At 40.2% G+C, this 20,268-nt stretch overlaps 1 protein-coding gene across 4 annotated transcripts in view; it reads left to right on the top strand.

Annotated features, from left to right (window-relative positions):
• chd6 (chromodomain helicase DNA binding protein 6) overlaps positions 1–18,881 on the top strand; it is an 88,164-nt gene extending 69,283 nt beyond the window's left edge. For all 4 annotated transcript variants that reach the window (XM_057845626.1, XM_057845624.1, XM_057845622.1 and 1 more), the window contains exons 39-46: positions 644–1,183; positions 4,934–5,082; positions 5,142–5,372; positions 7,226–7,777; positions 9,127–9,312; positions 13,017–13,157; positions 13,910–14,014; positions 14,090–18,881. In XM_057845626.1, coding sequence (XP_057701609.1) covers positions 644–1,183; positions 4,934–5,082; positions 5,142–5,372; positions 7,226–7,777; positions 9,127–9,312; positions 13,017–13,157; positions 13,910–14,014; positions 14,090–14,917 — 2,732 coding nt within the window. In that variant the 3' untranslated portion in view covers positions 14,918–18,881. The remainder of the gene's footprint in view (positions 1–643; positions 1,184–4,933; positions 5,083–5,141; positions 5,373–7,225; positions 7,778–9,126; positions 9,313–13,016; positions 13,158–13,909; positions 14,015–14,089) is intronic.
• Positions 18,882–20,268: the final 1,387 nt, after the last annotated feature.

Here is a 20,268-nt window from a genome sequence, read left to right as displayed (position 1 = left end):
GGGGCTTCCAGTCAAAACAGATTGGACGTCTAGTGCAGTTAATTGCAGTCAATGAGTTATTTTAATTTCAGATGCATGAAAGTAAATCTGGGTCCCCCGAAGTATGAATTTGTATTTCTCACACTGAATTTTTTTCCACATCGAATTTGTAACACTGACTTTTTACAGGGTCAAAATTCAGAGACGAAAACTGCAAAAATTTGTTGCAAAAACATCGATTGAAAAAAACATTTTGCTGCAAAACTTTATCTGGAAAAAAAGTAGCATGAAAAATTAATCAACAAAATTTATTTTGCAAAAATTTGATTACAAAAAATTGGGTCGCAAAAATTATTCCCCAAAAAAATGCAATGCGAATAAATTTATCCTCACAAAATTCAGACACAAAATTTCCTCCACAAAAAAATCTGTAGCAAAGAATTAAGTTACAAAAAATTCAGACACAAAAATTTCAATGTTAAAAATGTTAATTTAAAAAAAAAAAAAAATCAATGTTCGAATTTCCATGCTGAAAAAAAAATCAGTGTTAAGGGCACAGATTTACTTCCGTACAAATGGCATTAAATGGTCTTAAATTGAACTTCAGGTGCTGGAACCCTGGCGTTTATTTAAGTCAAATTTTTTTTGTCTGTGTTGTGCGAAGCCGTTCACGCGAGTCTGCGTCTGCCTCTGGACCTGGCCCACATGGGCGCCCCACCCGAGCCGCGGGATGACATGGATGTCCCCGACCCGCTGTGTCCGGATCTCATGTGTCCCATGGATGAAGTGGACACCTTGATGTTCGCCGAAGAAGACGAGGAGGATGAAGAGGAGCGTGCCGACCCGATGCCCGAAGCTCCGGGGGAGCTTCTCAGAGGAGAGAACGACGAGCCCGAAGCGGACAGTCTTCTTGACGACGACGCGGCGGCAGATCCGGATCCCGAGGAAAAAGCGGAGCTTCTGGGGGAGACGGAGGAGCGCAAACCCGAGATGAGCCCCGTTAAGTCGGATGATGTTGCTACGGAGACGGAGAGCGGTCCCGTTGAGGGGGAAGTCCTCCGGCCGATGGCGGACGAGACCAAGACGCAGGGTCTGGACTCTGGCAGCGTTATGACCGAGGCCAGCCGGGAATTTTTGGAGGTCAAGGTGGATCCCGACACGGAGCTCAAAGGTCAACCCGAGGAGGAGACGTCCTCCTCGCCGGGTAAGATCCCGCCGCTACTGCCTTAGCAATGTATGCAGTACAAAATGGTAAAATTTTCAATTCAATATCAATACTCAAATAAATACTTAATACAAAACAACATTTATTCTTTTGCTGTCAAGTATCCAGAAATTCAAATTGCTGTATAAACATCAGGTCTGGTCACGATATACAGAAAGAGGTCTTTAATAGTCTTGGGTGTATGTAGAAATATTACATGTTTTATGTATAATATTTAGTACATATGTAATAGTTACTCATATGTATTATTAGTGATGTGTGTGTGTATGTGTATATATATATATATATATATTATATGTATATATATTGGTGTTATTATGATTACTGCAACTATTATTATTATTATTATCAATGTAATCATTATGATTACCGGTAGTACAGCTGTTGTAGGGAAGTGACTGCATTCCTATGGAATTTTTGGAGTGAAATGGGGGTGGGACTCAAAAAGCTCGGCTTCTTCCCACTCCTTTTCGAGCTACACGTGTATGTATTGTTATTATTTTTGTTACATTCATCGTGACTGTTTAATTTTTATTTTATTGTATTTTATTTTTTCCATACTTGTTGTTTTTGTTGTTATTGCTCGAAATAAAAATCAATCAATCAATCAATCAACTATTCCACTTAAAATGGATTGGACGTCTAGCACCGTCAATGGCAGCCACTTAGTAAACAGCAGATGCTTTGACGTTGATAAAGTTATCTTTCGAAGAGATATGCTAGTTCTGACTTAATTTTAATGTCAATGCATTGACTTTGATGGGAGTGTCACCCCTACGAACATGGCCGCCCTGAAGCCATGTTGGTAGGGTGTGGAAATGTTTTTTATGCTTCTGCCTTCAATTGACATGCGTTTATCACTAGGAGACTTCCAATCCACATGTATGGCTGGCAGCGAATGAATGAATGTTCTTTCGCTGTCAGCCTCCCACTTCAAATGGATTGGACGCCCAGCCACACAATGGCTGCCAATTAGTTAATTCTAGGGCATTTATGCGTCACTTTCTATTCATTTATGGGTCAGTTCCTGTTAATTTTGAATCTCCTCTTGTTAATTTTTGGGCGTTCCCAGGTCACTTCTTGTTGATTTACGGTCACATCCTGCTGATTCCGGGTCAATTTCAATGCATGGGTCTCTCACTGGTAGACTTCCAATCAAGCAACTCTTAAATACTAAATTAAAACTCTTTAAATGAGTTTATAAATAACAACTGTCCAAACAATTTGAAGTTGGAAGGAGCAGCAAATGAATGTCCATATATTCACTGTCAGCCCTCCTACTTCAAATGGAGTGGACGCCTACTCATGAGGAACTCATTTCAATTCACAGCAGAAGCATGAGAAGACCTGTATTTGCCCCTATCAAAATCAGGGCGACCATATTGGTAGGGGCGACGTTCCCATCAAAATCAATGCATTGACCTTAAAATAAAGTCAGAACTAGCCCATTTTGCAAACCGTTTTTATTTTATCGATGTCAAAACATCTGCTATTTACTCAGTGACTGTCATTGACGGCACTAACTGTCCAATCCAGTTGAAGCGAATCGCTTCCACCCTTTTACTTCAAATATATTTGACAATTATGAATTAAGTAAATAAATTTATTAATTTATATAATAAATTCAGATAAATTCATTAAAATTCTAGGCAAAAGGATTATTGGACACGACACGACTGAACGTCAATCATCATCTTAGGAAGGGCGGAAGTTTTTTTTTGTTTTTTTTTACAGCAGTGTGCATAGATTGCGCAGCCTCGGGATGTTTTTTCTTAGAAGTCACTGCTACCGATGACGTTATTTTAGTGCCATATTGGTACCAAATACAAGCTAAGTTAGCAGTAACTTATATCTTTTATAACATGGTTATGAAATTTCTTGGCAGTTGTTATAAAACTAAGCCCCCGGCCTGGCTTGAGGTCATGAGACTTAAACAACGCTGCCTTTGACACAGGGGATTCGGGTTCAAATGCTTCAACCATAAATTTTGCTAAAAGACTGAAACTGTCAAGAAAAGTATCAGCACAATTTAATGGAGTCATACGCAGGCAGGGAATGTGCAGATGTCAGTGGAAATCGGCCAAGTATTTGTCGCCGACGGAGCTTTCAACCAGATTTTGCGTGTCAGCCTATTTTTGTAGTTGACATAGCAGAGTTATGTGATTTGTTTTTTCCCCCCAGCCCTACTTCATTCATTCCTGAACCTGAACAATGCATTATATGTTTTGAAAAGAACCGTAGTTCGTAATTTTAAACCCGTCCCGTGAAGTCGCAACGTAAAGCGGAAGTAAAGCAAGAGTGGGACATTATAGACCCGCCCTCGCATAGAAACAATGTTAATTCTGCTACTTTTCTCCGGTAATCTTTCAAAAACGAACATGCCAATCACACATTGCTTTTTTGGAACATGTAGAAACGATTCTAGACATAACGACATATGAAGGATGTTTCTTCATACGTTTCACGAAACCAAAACTCGGAGGAAAAAATGTGAAGAATTGAATAACTTGTGCGGACGTTTTGAACGCTAGCTAGGTGAAGCCATGATATGTTTCACGAAACCAAAACTCGGAGGAAAAAATGTGAAGAATTGAATAACTTGTGCGGACGTTTTGAACGCTAGCTAGGTGAAGCCATGGTGAAGCCATTCACATTTCATATGCAGTAAACATTTTGTTCGGTTGGCATGGTCTTTCAGAGGACAAAGAGGTTGATATTTTTTTGTTTTGTTTGATATTTTTAACTTATTTTTTAGCGTGACATTGTGCCGTGCTGCTTCTGTGCGACAATGAATGACCTGAAAAGAATTAAAATGGTATCTGACTGCCAGTTACATTTTTCTGTTGCAAAAAAACAACTTTAGTAAGGGGGAAGAGTAAATAAATCATAGAATTAAGATTTGTTATCAATGAAAAAATTAAAAGTGTTCGTTGGCTGTCACTGACTAGCATTTGCGATCACTACACAAAACTAACTAAATTACCCCCAAGAACGGTCAGACATGTAGGACAACCAGAGGATATAATATATAAAAAAGACAGGGCTGGTGGTAAAGGATAGCTTGTTGAAACAGGAGAATCATTGTCAGTCGCATAACAAAAAGGTGTCGATAAAAAAGCTAAGGCTATGCTTAGGTCGGCTCATTTTTTTTGTCCTTTTCAGCCCTCGACACTCAAGCCATTTCTTTAACTGAACATTTTTATGTTCTTCCACATCTTTGACAGTGAATTTGGCACCATGGACATAATTTTTGGAGAGAATTGTAAACATCTGTAAACATCTTTTTCGTACACGATTTCCATTCATTTCCTATTAGGGACAAACGGTGGCATATCCCCCCCTTGGCAACAGTAGCTAACGTCATGAATATTAATGAGCGGAAGTGACGTGTTGCTTGCGGTACGCCATTCCCCTGATTATCAGAAAATGGGGGGTCTCAGAGAGGAACTTGAGTGTCACATAAGGGTTTTCTGAGCATATACTTTTGATCACTTATTTTTTTGAAAATTCAGGGAAAGCTGGGTTCCCCTTGCAGTCTTAGAGCAATCACCTCTAGTCTGTATCATACACTATTACGTTTGATGGTATGATGTTATTTCATGTCATGTTTGTAAAATTTGGATTTTGTCCATGAAATGGTGAAAATGGATTATCAAAAAATGGCAGTATATCCCAGAAAACTATTTAAAAAATCCTTTAGCCCTATAACTTTAATGTGGTGTCTTCCAGCGGCTGTTGTGGAGGATTATTCTGGAAGTCCCAGATTCGCAGCTCCCTTTTCCATGGGTGACCCCCCTGAAATCCACGATGCCCGGGAGCCCACCATTGCTCAGCTGCTCCAGGAGAAGGCGCTGTTCTCCTACTCTGATTGGCCAAAGGTAGTGGACCGCCTTTGCCTTAGCCAAGATGGTCGTGTACTTTCAATGTCTCCCTGCAGGATCGTGTGATCATCAACCGACTAGACAGCATCTGCCACGCCATCCTGAAAGGCAAATGGCCATCGTCCAGTGATCAGTACGACCCGCCGGCCTCCGTCGGCACCAACCAGCAGCACCTCCAGCGGAGCGCATTTTTCCCTGCCGCTGTCGCTGGGCAGGCTCGGATCCAGCAGGCCAACCCGGGCCTGGCCTTCCCCATCCTACCGCCTCCTCTCACTAGACTGCCCAAGGTGAGCACTTGACACCATGTTTGTGCTGTGCTGTGTGGCAGCTTTATCAGGAATTGGACTTCTCTTTGAACCCTTACAGGGACAGTGCTCACTACAACCATAGGTGTCAAACTGATTCCACAAAGGGGCAAGTGGGTGCTGGATTTTGTTCCAACCGATACCGCGCACAGTTTAACCAATGAATTTTCTGTTGAAACAAGCAGCACCTGACAAAGTTTAACTGATTACCCATGTAAGAGATCAGATTGGTCAAAGGGTGTCCTCTTCATTGGTTGGAAAGAAAACCTGCACCCACTTGGCCCTTTATGGCACAGGTGTCAAACCGATTCCAGAAAGGGCCTAGTGGGTGCAGGTTTGCTTTCCAACCAATGAAGAGGACACCTTTTCACCCATTAGATGTTTTACATGTGTAATCAGTTAAACTTTGTCAGGTGCTGCTTGTTTCAGCAGGAAGTTCATTGGTTAAACTCTCTGCGCGTTATCGGTTAGAACAAAATCCAGCACCCACTAGGCCCTTTCTGGAATCGGTTTGACACTTGTGCTTTATGGAGTCAGTTTGACACCAGTGCCTTAAACCCTTTGTTGGGCAAGTGACTGTTTTTGGTCATGTAAAAAAAAATAGCAATAGGGCTGCAACTAACGAATATTTTCTTAATCAATTAATCGGATGATTAATTGGATAAATGTCACTTTTTTACCTTCACAATTTAACTACAAGTTGTTTAAGGCATGTTATAAGTAACAATGAAGACAAAATGGATGACTATTTCCTTTAAAAATATTTTATTACAGCTTCCTGACTTAGTCAACAACTGTACTGTTTTACATGAAACTTGTTTTTAGTAAAGGTTCTGAGTATAAAACATGAAAATAATTTCTCAGTATACAAATCGGACAAAAGTCCTGTTCATTCAAATACGAAAAGTGCTGCTGATTGACTTTTTTTTTTCCTGTTGGGAAAGTGCTGATATAAACTGTGTCAATGACTCATTTTTCTTGAAACAAACTAAACAAAAAAATGGAATAAGGACAAGGCAGACTAATGAATCTGTTTTCTTTATCCAACAGTTCTTCATAAATACAATCCCAAAGCCCACTCTCTTGTATGAAAATTTACAGTTTGAATTGGAACTGTTATATGGATCGGTTTATGTGTGTGGTTTCTTTATAAAAAGAAAAGAGACAACTTTACTATTTAACAATAACTCAAGTGCGAACATGCTTTACCAAAACGCAATAAAAATGGGCATTTGAGTCACTGATAAGCATAATTCAGCTTAGCGCTCTATGCTAAGTAGTAATGTCTCATCAACAAAGAATACTGTACAAACAGTTGCAGCCTTAATTTGCAAATATTCTATTATTTAAAAAATCATGGATCATGATTCAATTTTTATTATATATTTTAGAATTCTAAATAAATGCACAAATTTACACAATGTTAATAAAAACATTTTTGAAATTAAAATGGATAAAAATGGAAATACACACTGTATCATTTCAGGCATGGCTTCTTAAAACTTTTGTGGGTTTACTCATCATGGACATGTCTACCAAATTTCATGTTGGCTAGTAAAACAGTCTTCGGGGCTGAATTTTTCAAAATATGACGAAATACAAAATGTCAAAATTTAACCTGAAGTGGCTATTTCAATGGCTGATTTCCTATGTATTTTGGTTCATAACTCCTTCGTCTTCTTACGATAAACATGTCTGCCAAATTTTATGTTGCCAAATTAAACTGTGTTCAGGGGCTGAATTTTGATAGCCATGTGGGAGATTTCATGTCACTTGGCCGTATTGTGTGTTTTAACCAGCCCATCATTTTTGTGTGTCTTGTCCACCCTCGGCAGTACTCGGGGCGGGGTGGCGGCCGCGGGGCATGGCGCGTCACCTCCCTCCCTCTCTTACAGGAGAGACTGGTGGCTCCGCCCTTCCTCCCCGAGCCCAAGCGCTCAGCGGGGCGGCGCTCCTTCGATTATGAAGCCGCGGCGGCGGTCGCCGCTAAGGTGCTAGCTGGCAAGGCGGCGGCCTCCAACCGGAACCCCTGCGGGGAAGGGTCACCCAATTGCCGTTCTGGCACCCCCCTGCCGAACGGCTGGCAGGAAGCGGCCATGGATCTCAGCAAATCGCCGGGCGACTTGCTCACACCCACGCCGGGGGACGGTGCTCGAAAGGTGACCCCGCCCCCGCCCATTACGGCGCCCCTGGCGGGCTCGGCAGGGTTGGACATGGCAGGTATCCTGCAGGCCGGACTCATCCATCCCGTGACGGGGCAGATTGTCAATGGGAGCCTGAGGGGCGACGACTCGCTTCGGAGGAGGCGGGGCCGCAGGAGAAACGTCGAGGCGCTCTACTCAGAGTTTGCTAAGGGTCAAAGTATGCACCTTCCTGATACGACACAGGTGAGATTCAGATGTTAGTATTAACTCTTTGGCTGCCATTGACTTAGCTCATGAGTGTCCAAACCTGTCCTCAAGGGCCGCTGTGGGTCCTAGTTTTTGTTCCTACCAATCGAGCACAGACAGTTTAACCAATGAAGTTTGTGCTAAAACAACATTACACTTGTGAGACACCAGATTGGTGAAAAGATGTCGTCTTGTTTTGTAGCAATGAAATCCAGCACCCACTGCGGCCCTATGTGGATTAGTTTGGACACCACTGACTTAGCTAGACATCCATGAGGAAGGACAGGAAAGGCTAGGGTATGGCAGGGCAGGATGTGTGCAACATTTTAAAACATTGGCTGACATCCCACAGTTCAGTCACCCTTCCCCAGTCCATGGGACGTCCAGCACCGTCAAATGTTTAGATATTACAAATTTGGAAACTTAAGTAACAACAACTTTGAAAAGTTATTTGGGTCCAATTTTTTAATACTTTTTAATATGATTAATTTTGATTGATATGTTTTAAAAAATAATATAATACTCACATGTACTGTATATAATCCATATGTAATTTAGTTTGATAATTGCTTCTTTCATTTGACAAGGTTATTGTGTGGTCATTGTAGAACCTAGTGTTTAACCAATACCATTTTTCTGTCTCCCAATACTGATTCCGATACCTGGCTTTGTGCTATTGGCTGATACTGCCTCTGATACCAGTACCTGATACTCAGTCATGGATAGTCACTTATGACTTGGTCAGACACTGCTTTACTCATTGTTTGCCACAGACGACGATAGACGACCAATTGAACTCTAAAAATCAATTGAACATTAAGCATACATGTACACAACCAACTAAAATAAAACGTGCATAAAGAGTAAGAAGCAGTAAAAACCAATAATATACAATGTACAACAAAGTCAAAACAATTCCTAAAGTACTTCCTTTTTGTCACTAGGTGGTGGTAGTGATCATGCACCAATCTTTTATTTGCAAATCTATCGATAGCCAATCTTGGGGGTGGGGGGAGAATCCATACATCGTCAGTCTTTAATCCGGAGGCCGATTGGTGGTATTACCGTGGCATATGGGATCCTAATATGTAGCAAGTCGGGGCAAATTGGGCACCTTCTGCTGGCCAAAATGTATATTGCAGGAAAACGTCTATTTATGACAATAGACATGTAAAATATCACTAGACCGTTTTATGTGGTTTTGGTTTGGATATCATCATATCAAATGGCTCTAGTCGTCAAATTAATCTGATAATCCATTAGTTGTTGATGTTCAACTGTTTATATGTGAACTGATTTATTCGCATCTGATGTAAAACCAGCTAATCATGCGTAAATGTGCTCAGGGTCGCGCAGAGGCTCTGAGCCCATCTTCATCATCTGAGCTCCCGGTGGCGCCCCCTACATCGACGGCACCCGCGCAGACGTCCCTATCTGATGCGGCCGCGGAGCAGGAAGCGGCCGGCGGCAAAGGTTTAATGGAGTGGCTTCGACATAAACCGGGATACAGCTTGGACCTTCCTTTCGCTCATGTAGGTTTATTTATATATTAGAATTGGGGGTCAACATTTCTAGTAATAAGCAAGGCTTTTTTTAGATGACTATAATAATAATTAGGAGTGGGACTTGATTTAAAAAAAAAAAAAAAAAAAAGGGGGGGGGGGGAATTTATGAATCTTTATTAGTTGCATTGTGATCGCACAATACTATTTGTGCCAAAAAACATTAGTATTGCACCAGTACCATTTCCGATACCAATTCCAATACCTGGCTGTGTGATATCAGCTGATATAGATACTGTACTGATATCACATTTTTGGAAGAAATATAAAATTCATTTTTTCTATTTTAATACTAAATGTATGCACACTAACTCTAATGTGAAGTCTTTAATATCATGGCCTGGTCAGACACTGCTTAACCCTTTGGCTCCCATTGATGACACTAGATGTCTATCTGAAGTGAGAGGGCTGGCGTTCGTTCATTCTCTGCCCTCCTCCCACTTCAAATGGATTGGACGTCTAATAGTGATTAATTCAATGCAGAGCATGAAAAGACCTTTCATCGCCTCTACGAAAATGGCCTCAGGGCGGCCATGCTTGCAGGGGTGACGTTCCCATCAAAGTCAACGCATTGACATTAAAATGAAGTCATAACTAAGGTTGGGCATCAAGTATCGATGCGACCCGGTTCTAACACTCCGGTTCTCCTGGAACCGTTCGAATTTTAAAATTCGATCCCATGTTTCGATGCCCTGACCGCCAAGCGGGAAAAAAATGCTGCCGAAAACCACAAAGAAGAAGCCACAAGAAGCGCGTGTTTGTGCATTGCAACTTGATTACAACCATGGACACGGTACGGGCGGCGCTCAAAAGTTTGGCTTAACTTTACCAAAAAAAAAAAAAAAGACCAGTCAGCTCAAAGCAACAGTTGTAACACAACTGTATCAAGGTGGCACGACCGGCTTCATTGAATACAAGAACCAAGAGCATAGCAGCTAGCTGAGTGCTACATAGTTGAGACGCTGTGCCGTCAGAACCAGGTAAGTGAAACAATACATTACGTCTGTCTTCTGCTGTTCCGCGATCCGACCCCAGATTAAGCAGTGGATGGATGGATGGATGGATGGATGGAAAATAGTACGAGAAAAAGTCGTATTATTACGTCGAGCTATGGTCGATATCACGTATAGAACTAGATGTGAAATGTCACATTCGCTGGCGTCAGTAAATAGCCGCCATCTTAAAGCAGTAGACGCCTCCGTTAAAATCAACAGTATTAAAAGGATTATTGTTTTGGAATCTGTTGGGTTGCTTATTTAGAAAGAAGCAGCCATATGAAGCATTCAATTCCTTTTTTATTACCTCGTAGCAGTGAAAACATACAGTGTATCATAAAAGTGAGTACACCCCTCGCATTTCTGCAGCTATTTAAGCATATCTTTTCATGGGACAACACTGACAAAATGACACTTTGAGACAATGAAAAGTACTCTGTGTGCAGTTTATATAATAAAGTTAATTTATTTTCCCCTCAAAATAACTCAAAATGTAGCCATTAATATCTAAACCCCTGGCAACAAAAGTAAGTACACCCCTTAGAAACTACGTACATCCCTAAATCTCCAAATTGAGTACTGCTTGTCATTTTCCCTCCAAAATGTCATGTGACTCATTACAGGAGTGCTGTCAGCATTGCTGCAGAGATTGAAGAGGTGGGGGGGGGGGGGGGGGGGTTTAGCCTGTTAGTGCTCAGACCATACGCCGCACTCTACATCAAATTAGTGTGCATGGCTGTCACCCTAGGAGGAAGCCTCTTCTGAAGACTGTACAAAACAAAGCCCACAAACAGTTTGCTGAAGACATGTCCTCAAAGCACATGGATCACTGGATTCATGTCCTATGGTGTGATGAGACGAGCGAGCTTTCTTGTGTACCGTCTTCAGAACAGGCTTCCTCCTGGTGTGACAGCCATGCACACCAATTTGATGTAGATGTACTCACTTTTGTAATGCACTGTAGTTGTAGCATCACATCACAAAGCGTCCTAGCCAGATGCTCTCATCTCTTCTCCGCATTATACGTACACACTCCTACAGCGCCACTCACTGGACTAACTGGTATTGTCACAACATAAACATTGCAATGTGTCTGCAAACACAACAGAATCGGTTGTACAAATAAGGAAGCTTTACTATTTCGCCTCATTTCTATCAAATTATAATCAATACAAAAATTTATACTCATGCTTTGTCGTAGCGCCCAGCTAAGGTACATATATGGCAAAAGAATATAAGTAAATGTTTTCTCCGTGTGCTTTTGAAAAATAAACATCTTTGTGAAAGTGCGCTCCTGTGGAAAGAAACTTGATCACATTCTAGTTCAAAGACTGATATTTTTATACAAGTTAAAAATAAACCTCTGTGAAGTTTATATAATTAATAATTTTTATATTAATTGTATTAATAATCTATGTACTCTATATATATATATATATATATATATATATATATATATATATATATATATATATATATTAGGGCTGTCAAAATTAACGCGTTAACGCGCGGTAATTAATTTTTTAAATTAATCACGTTAAAATATTTGACGCAATTAACGCACATGTCCCGCTCAGACAGTTCTGCCTTTTGATAAGTTTTACAGCAAGGCTTTTTGTGCTAACAGTGAACTCTTGTGGTCGCTTTGCGATATGGTTTATTGTTTTTCTCCTTTCGTTCAATATGGCTGCACGACGTCTCTGTTGTGCTTATATGATCCTTGGACAAGATTTGTCCGTAAGTATGGTTGTTGTAAAGAATGTACATATTAGGTTAATAAGCGAAATGTTATATTTTTTGTATGAGACGCTTTTTGTTTATGTTTAGTTAACCTGTATAGCGTGCTAAGCTAACGTTGTTGCTAATGCAATGCTTGTGTACTTTTTTTTGTAGTTTTAAAGGGGACAATGGTTTGAGGCCAATTTATTAATAAATCAGATGAAAAAGGAAGAAGTCTGATTATTAAGGCGTCGTTCACTAGCTGTCTAGCGTTGGAAAAAGTAGACGCTTCGGAGTGAGGACAGCATAGACAGATTTAAATGACAGTAGAGTGAAATGCCCACTACAGTCCTTATGTACCGTATGTTGAATGTATATATATATCCATCTTGTGTCTTATCTTTCCATTCCAACAATTTATTTTACAGAATATATATATAATTCACAGAAAAATATGGCATATTTTATAGATGGTTTGAATTGCGATTAATTGCGATTAATTACGATTAATTAATTTTTGAGCCGTAATTAACTCGATTAAAATTTTTAATCGTTTGACAGCCCTATATATATATATATATATATATATATATATATATATATATATTTTTTTTTTTTTACCCTGCCTTTTAAAAGAATCGAAATCGAGAATTGTTCGGAACCGTAATCGAAACATGGAACCGGAATTGTTCAATTTCAAACGATGCCCAACCCTAGTCCTAACTATCTTATTTCTTTACAAGATTATTTGATCAATGTCAAAGAATCTGCTAGTTACTGTAGTGTCTCGGTGGCTGCCATTGACGGTGGTAGGCGATCATTCAATCGCTGCCAAGCCCCCCTGTCAAATTGGATTGGACGTCTAATGCCGTGATTGGCAATGAATTAATTAAATATGAAAGGGTCAATGATGGTGCTTATGAAATGCGGAGTAGCGCAGACAATTGCATTTTGTGTCAGGTGGGGGCGGGCGTCCTGCACGGATTGGTCAAGCGGCCCAAGCAGCGGCGCCACCGCTGCAAAGACCCCACCAAGCTGGACGTCAACTCCTTGACGGGGGACGAGCGTGTTCCCGTTGTGCATCGTGGGACTGGACGCAGGGTATGTTCCCCCAATAGCCATCAGCTCATTCATCAGCCAATGAATCCACTACTACCTGCGCTTTGATAGGCAACGAATGGTTAGAGAATATTTTAATTTAATTATTAGTGAAAAAATGATTTAATAAAGGACATATATTTATTTTATTTTTTTCAATCAGAATGTTTTTAAACTCGAAAAATGGCTACGAAAAATTTTCATGTATTTTTTTGTCATGTATTTTTGTTGTCGTTTATATATAATTAAAATTTTTATTAAATAAGGAAAAACAGTCTAATTTCTATATATTCAAAATGAAGAAAATTTTAAATATTTTTCATTTTTTTCCAATATTTTACTTGTTAAATAAAATAGATTAAATGTTTATTTAATTCATTAAAAAAATATTTTAAAATAGAAAGCAAACCCTTTTTAATTTGAACGTTTTAACCAACGAGTTAAAATGATCAAAAATGGGTGAAAAAAACTTTTAAATCTTTTAAACCTTTTTAATTATTTATAAAAAATAACAAATGTTATTAAATTTGTTATATTTTTTCAAATGAAAAATTTTTTTTTAAAAGACTAACTGGAAATAGTCTAGCTTTCTGTGGTCCTCAATAAATATAGGTGTTTATATTCATCAGAATCTGATATTTGCAAATGTCCCAGCAAATAAATCATCTATCAAAAGAATGGTCTGTGGCAGGCTGGCAGCCTTACCTATGGTCCCCTTGGTCCATTTTTGTCCGTGCCTTTCTCTGTCCCCGCAGCTGGGCGGCGCTATGGCTCCGGCCATCAAGGAGTTGTCTCGCTGGTTGGATGCCAACTCTGAATACTTTGTGGCCACAGATTGGGCGGACGTCGTCAAGCATTCCGTAAGATCCAAACTCTTCCGTGGGGTGCCGTCATCCCGCCGTCCGCCGGGTCTAATGTCTCCCGCCGTCCCACAGGGTTTCCTCCCGGAGGTCAAGTTCTCCCGCATCCTGACGGAACCCGTCAACAGAGACCCCTCGTCGCGGCGCCGCGGCCGGCGTCCCCGCAGCGAGATGCCCAAACCCCTCCCGTCGGACCTGCCGCCACCCATCTTTATGAACGGCGCCCTGTTGAGCGGCGTGGACTCGGCGATTGCCGTGCAGAACTTCCGCGCCGGGATGCCCGGAATACCCATCGTGGCTGCGGGATTCCCTCATGTTTTCCCACCGGCGGATGAGGGCAAGAACGGCCTGAGCGTGTTACCTATGATGCTTCACGGTGTGCCGCCGTCCCCCCACGGCACCACGGTCCCGCAACACGCCCTGTTCGGTGTTATGCCGCTTCATGCCACTTCTTCCTCCTCGCCGAGCGGGAAAAGCGGCACCACGGAGACTGGCGGCGGAACGCCAGCGACGCCCACCGAGCCCGCCACGCCTTCTGGGGTCCAGAATAAGTGCGACCCTGGGAGTCACCTGACTTTCAACCCCTTCCTAATTCCTGGCATGTCCCATGGCCTCCTTTACCCGCACATGTTTCTCCCACACGGCGGTATCGTGGCACTGCCTGCCGTCCCCAACGCCGAGGACGAGTCCCCCAAAAAGAGGCGGCGGCGAGAGCGGGAGGAAAAGGAACCTGAGAGTCAGCAATCGGATTTGCACAAGGAACCGGAAGCGGAAGGACCCGAGAAACCCGAGCAAAGCACGGCAGAGCCTTCAACTCCGCCACCCTCGCAGGAAGCGAACTGCACAGAGGGGGACGAGGGAGTGCCACGGGACCCGCAAAGAGACCCAGAAAAAGACCCGTAGGGCGAGGAAGGAAACGCTGAGTGTCAAGTTTGTGCCGTGTCTGTTTGTCAGTCGTCGGACTTGAATTCTTCTTCTTCTTCTGACAACGGTGATGACATCACACGTCTAACCCCACTCACATTTCCACTTCACCTTCTCGACGTTGACCAATCGCGATAAAAGCAGAGAACAATCTTTTTCTTTTTTATGGTTTTGTTTCACTATTTTGACTGAAGCGTACACGGTCAACAACTAGGAGGTCTGATCATGTTTCGTCGCCATTGACAGCGATAGACGTTCGGTCCATTTGGACCACTCGAATGGATCAGACGTCTATCGCAGTCAGTAATGTGTTGGTTTCTCATTCTTGTTGTACTTTTTCAGGCCTGCAGGGAGCAGTGACAGGTCCATTTCCATTATCTTAACATCTCTCTTTTCACTAAGGTGCACATGTCCAATCACTACAATGGAGTATTCAGGCAGCACAAAGAAAGGAAGGAAAAAGGACTAAGAGAGGAAAAATTAAACAAAAATTTTTTCTATTATATTACAAGAAAAAAGTCAATGTTACATACAGTAAATCTACGTAATAACACTTATAATCATATGTCAAATTATTATGTTAAAAGTTCAGTTTACTCAATGTCATGTAAAATTACAAAATATTAAATTTTTTATTCTCGCACTATTTGAATTCTCATGATATTACAACAACTTTAATCTAGTAGTATTACAATGTATGACTATCATTGTCATATGATGATGCATGACTTTAATATTATTACGTACATTCGTCATTTTCCAAACCCCTTATCCTCACGAGGGTCGATAGAATTCCTCTATCGTCCTCTGAAGTCCAATGTCTTCTTTCACGGGATTGATGGTGCCTATCTCACTCTTCGTCAGTGTTGTCACTAATTACACCTCTAAAAAGTAATCTATTTACTTTACTGATTACTTCATTATTAAAGAACTGTTACTTTAAAAGTAATTTATCAGTTTTTACCAATTTTTCGCCCTTTGTTGCCTCAACATAGGAAAAAACAGAAAAATGTCATTGCATGTAATTGGCTTTCCGAGAATTTAATTTGAAGGAGATCACAATTTTTCACATAAGGCTTAATCTTCAAGTTAGCGAGGGTTTAAGTAGTCGTTGGAGTTGATTTCAACCATTGACTCGCGCTAGCTTAGCCACTCCGGAGACCTGAAACAAATAACTGACAAACTGCACGGAATTTGTTCAAATCAACTCCAAGGAATAATTATACCCCTGCCAACTCAAAGATTAAGCCTAATTTAAAAAATTCTGAACTTCCCCTTTAAAATAAAGACCTAGCTGTTAAAATGTTGTCTGTAAAAGTTTTAAAGCAATAAAACAAACAATAAAAATAAATGAACAAGAATCCTACAGTAGTCAGTATTTCATAATGTACAGTACAGGCCAAAAGTTTTCCCCCACCCCACAAACCGCCAAAAGTCAAACTCTGCCTATGGATACAAACTCTAACTATGAAATGTACGTAAAGCCTGGTTACAAACTGTAGAAGTGCTCTCGTTACCTGTCGGCTTTGCTTAGAGTTTTGACCCGTTGTGCTGTAATTCCAAGTGGTTCATTGAATTGGGTGTGGCGTTTTTAGCTGTCCACAGTGATTTTGAGCCAGTGCAAAGTTTGCAACGCACAGAGAGATCTTCTCTGGACAAAAATGTGAAGTAATGGCTGTGTTTCCAGTGAGCAATTGCAGCCGTTTCTGGTATCTCTCCTGGCTCTTTCATTATTGGCGGTCTGACGAGGTAGCTAGGTTGTTGTTTTGGCCGCACTCTCGGCGCTGCTCACAGGGCATGGTAATAGTTGTGACCTTTTTTTTTTTTTTCTTCTCCGATGAGAAATCGTGACCTGTGATGTCACTCCCAATCGCAAGAGCAACATTTCTATAAGAAAAGCTCTTCGTACATGAGTACAATATTCTTCATTCTACATACATTATGAGGCAATAACAAAATGGTAACGCACAGACACTAAGGAAACCAACTTTAATCAGATTACTGGTTCGGAAAAATGAACGCGTTAGATTACTCGTTACTTAAAGGAAGTAATCAGATTGACAACTCTGCTCTTCATGACACAAAAATGCGAGGAGACCTATGCTCTAATGTGCTAATAATGTAATGAACCGTCTGTGGGCTTAAGAAAACTCTTTGTGAGACAAAAACCCAAGGAACCTTGTGTTCATTTAGCTCAGATGTCCACCAGCAATATCAACAATAAGAACGTTGGGCCGGTGCACGTCATCATACTGCAACACACAAATTGAAACATGATCAACAATAGAGCAATCGGAGCGCGGAATTCCGTTACTAAGCATGATGGGATAGAGCAATAGAGCAGCAGGATCTAAAATTACCTAACATTAAGACCTTGCATAAAATTAAGTAACATTACGACTTTTTTTTTCGTTGTATTACAACGCATAACTCCATTCTTCAAATATTAAAACTTAAATCCATAATATGACTTGATTCTCTTAGTCCTTTTACCCCCCTTCTTTCTCATTGTTGCCCTGATGTTCTGTCGTAAATCACAGCCAAATTTCAGAAAGTTGGTGTGCATGTGTGTGTACATAGTCAAAGGGAGGGGCCTCGTTCTTGAATTTTTTTTTTTTTTTTTACAAATTATACACATACAGTATATATACATATGCACTACTCAACAAAAGGGAGTTGCAAATTACTGATGTCAATCATGAGATTATTAGAGTATGTTGACTAAAATATTTTTGGACATAAAAGTCCCTAAAATGTCAGCTTCAAACCAAAATGGCTGTGTCTTTCTGGGTATGGTTTCTTGAGACTTCTTTGTGCGACAGCTAATGTTAGACATGCCTACCAAATTTTTGGTTGCTAGATTCCACTGGCTTCGGGGGCAGAATTTTCAAAAATATTTCATGAATTCCTAAAAATGTCCCGAAAACCCCTTAAATGCCCGATTAAAACAAAAATGGCAGAGTTCCTGCATCTATTTGGGGTTGACTTCTTGAGATGTTTCTGTGAGTCTAATCATGACTGACCTGTCAACCAAATCTCATGTTGCCAAGTCAAGCTGCCTGGATTGAATTTTATTTAAAAAAAAAAAAAAAAAAAACACTTCTGAAAATAACAAATGTCTTCTTCAAACCAAAATGGCAGGCTACCCATGTCTTTCAGGTAATGGGTTCTTGAGACTTTTTCTTTTGTGGCTATAACCACGATTAACCTGTCTACCAAATTTCATGTCGCTAAACTTTCTTTAGGGGCTGAATTTTTCAAAAACATTCAAGGAATTCCTGAAAATGTCCCAAAAGCCTGTTAAACATCTGATCCAAATCAAAATGGTAGAATCCCTGTGTGTTTTTGGGCATGGCGTCTTGAGACTTTTTTTTTTTTTTTTTGTGAATCTGCTCATGATTGACAGGCCTACGAAGGTTCATGTTGCTAAGCAGGGATGTCCCGTTTGTATATTTTTGCACCCGAGTCCGAGCCACCTGATTTTGAGAATCTGCCTATTAGGACTGCAGCTACCGAATATTTTAGTAATAGAGTATTCTACTGAAAATTCCATCGATTGAGTAATCGGATAAAACATTTTTTTTTTTTTTTAAATAAAGAGCAATCATAAATTTACATGAGGAAACAAGACATTTCACTTAATATTGAACCATTTTAGACAATGAATTTATTTTAGATGCATAGTGGTATGAAAAAAAGATCTGAACCTTTTGGAATTTCTCACATTTCTGCATAAACTCATCAAATGTGATCTGATCTTTGTCAAAATCACACAGATGAAAAAAGTTTCTGCTTTAACTAAAGCCACCCAAACTTAATAATTTTTGCGAACATTAAACGAGCAACAATTTTTTTAGACAGCAATGGCTTCCTCCGTGGAGTGCTCCCATGAACACCATTCTTGGCCATACTTGTACATACTGGACTGTCTCAGAAAATTAGAATACACAATATTCTAATTTTTTGAGACAGTCCTGTGTATATATACAGGACTGTCTCAGGAAATTAGAATACACAATATTCTAATTTCCTGAGACAGTCAGGAAATTAGAATACACAATATTCTATATTTCCTGAGACAGTCAGGAAATTAGAATATTGTGTATTCTAATTTCCTGAGACAGTCCTGTATATATACACAGGACTGTCTCAAAAAATTAGAATATTGTGTATTCTAATTTCCTGAGACAGTCCAGTATAGTCGATGTGTGCACATAGATATTGGACTGTGCCAGTGATGTGATTTCTGCAAATCTTTAGCAGACACTCAAGGGTTGTTTTTTACCTCTGAGTATTCTGCGCTGAACTCATGGCGTCATCTTTGGTGGACGGCCACTCCTTGGGAAAGAAGTAACAGTGCCAAACTCTCCATTTGTAGACAATTTCTCTGTCGATTGATGAGCATTCATACTTTTAGAGTTTTTTTTTTATTTTTTTTATCCTTTCCCAGCTTTATACAAATCAACAATCCTTGATCGCAGGTCTTCAGACAGCTCTTTTGACCGAGCAATGATGCACAGCAGACAATGCTTCTCCTCAAGATAATTCTCACCACTTGTGTGTTTTATAGTGGGCAGGGCAGCTTTAAATCGCTCATCAGTGATTGGGCACACACCTTACTTAAATTGTTTGGTTAAAAATTGGTTTTAATTGCTCTTTAAGTCTCCTTAGGGAGAGGGTTCACTTATTTCCCCCCTTGTGTCATGGTTTGCATTCTAGCCTCATTAAAATATGAAAACTTATAAATGTTTGGGTGGTTTTAGTTAAAGCAGGCAGTTTTTTCATCTGTGTGATTTTGACAAAGATCAGCTCACATTTGATGGTTATTTTATGCAGAAATGTTTCCGATACTTTTTCATACCACTGTACATTGTTGAAAACGGCTAACAATTGCATCTCAGATGTGACTAGAAAAGAGTGACTGCTTTCACTCAAAAAAGTCACAAAAACATCATTTAAAACTTAGGGGTTTTTCCTCATGTGTTTCAGTTGAACTCCCATTTGTGTCAAGCTATTTTTAAGTTCTAGTAAAGTTTAAATTTAAGACTAAATTGTAAGTCCTGATAGGATTTTGAGTTTTTGCAGTGTTCAAAATAAATGTATGATACCTGCTGTATTGGAGCACATTAGGCAACAGTGATACTCGCTGTTTCATCCATCAATGACTACCGAGCTGAAATTGACAGCTTTATTATGTTTTTATTTTACAGCCTCATCACTCCACAGCGCTGTGATTTTACAGATTAAACAAAGCCTATATAAAAGACACGTTAGCCACGCATCGACAGTAGTCATAATTAATAGAAACCTAGCTCTCCGCAGGGCTAACG

The sequence above is a fragment of the Corythoichthys intestinalis genome, chromosome 9 (assembly GCF_030265065.1).
Source record: "Corythoichthys intestinalis isolate RoL2023-P3 chromosome 9, ASM3026506v1, whole genome shotgun sequence".
NCBI classification, from domain to species: domain Eukaryota; kingdom Metazoa; phylum Chordata; class Actinopteri; order Syngnathiformes; family Syngnathidae; genus Corythoichthys; species Corythoichthys intestinalis.
Note: the sequence above shows the minus strand (reverse complement) of the source record. Positions and strands in the feature narration are given on the sequence as shown.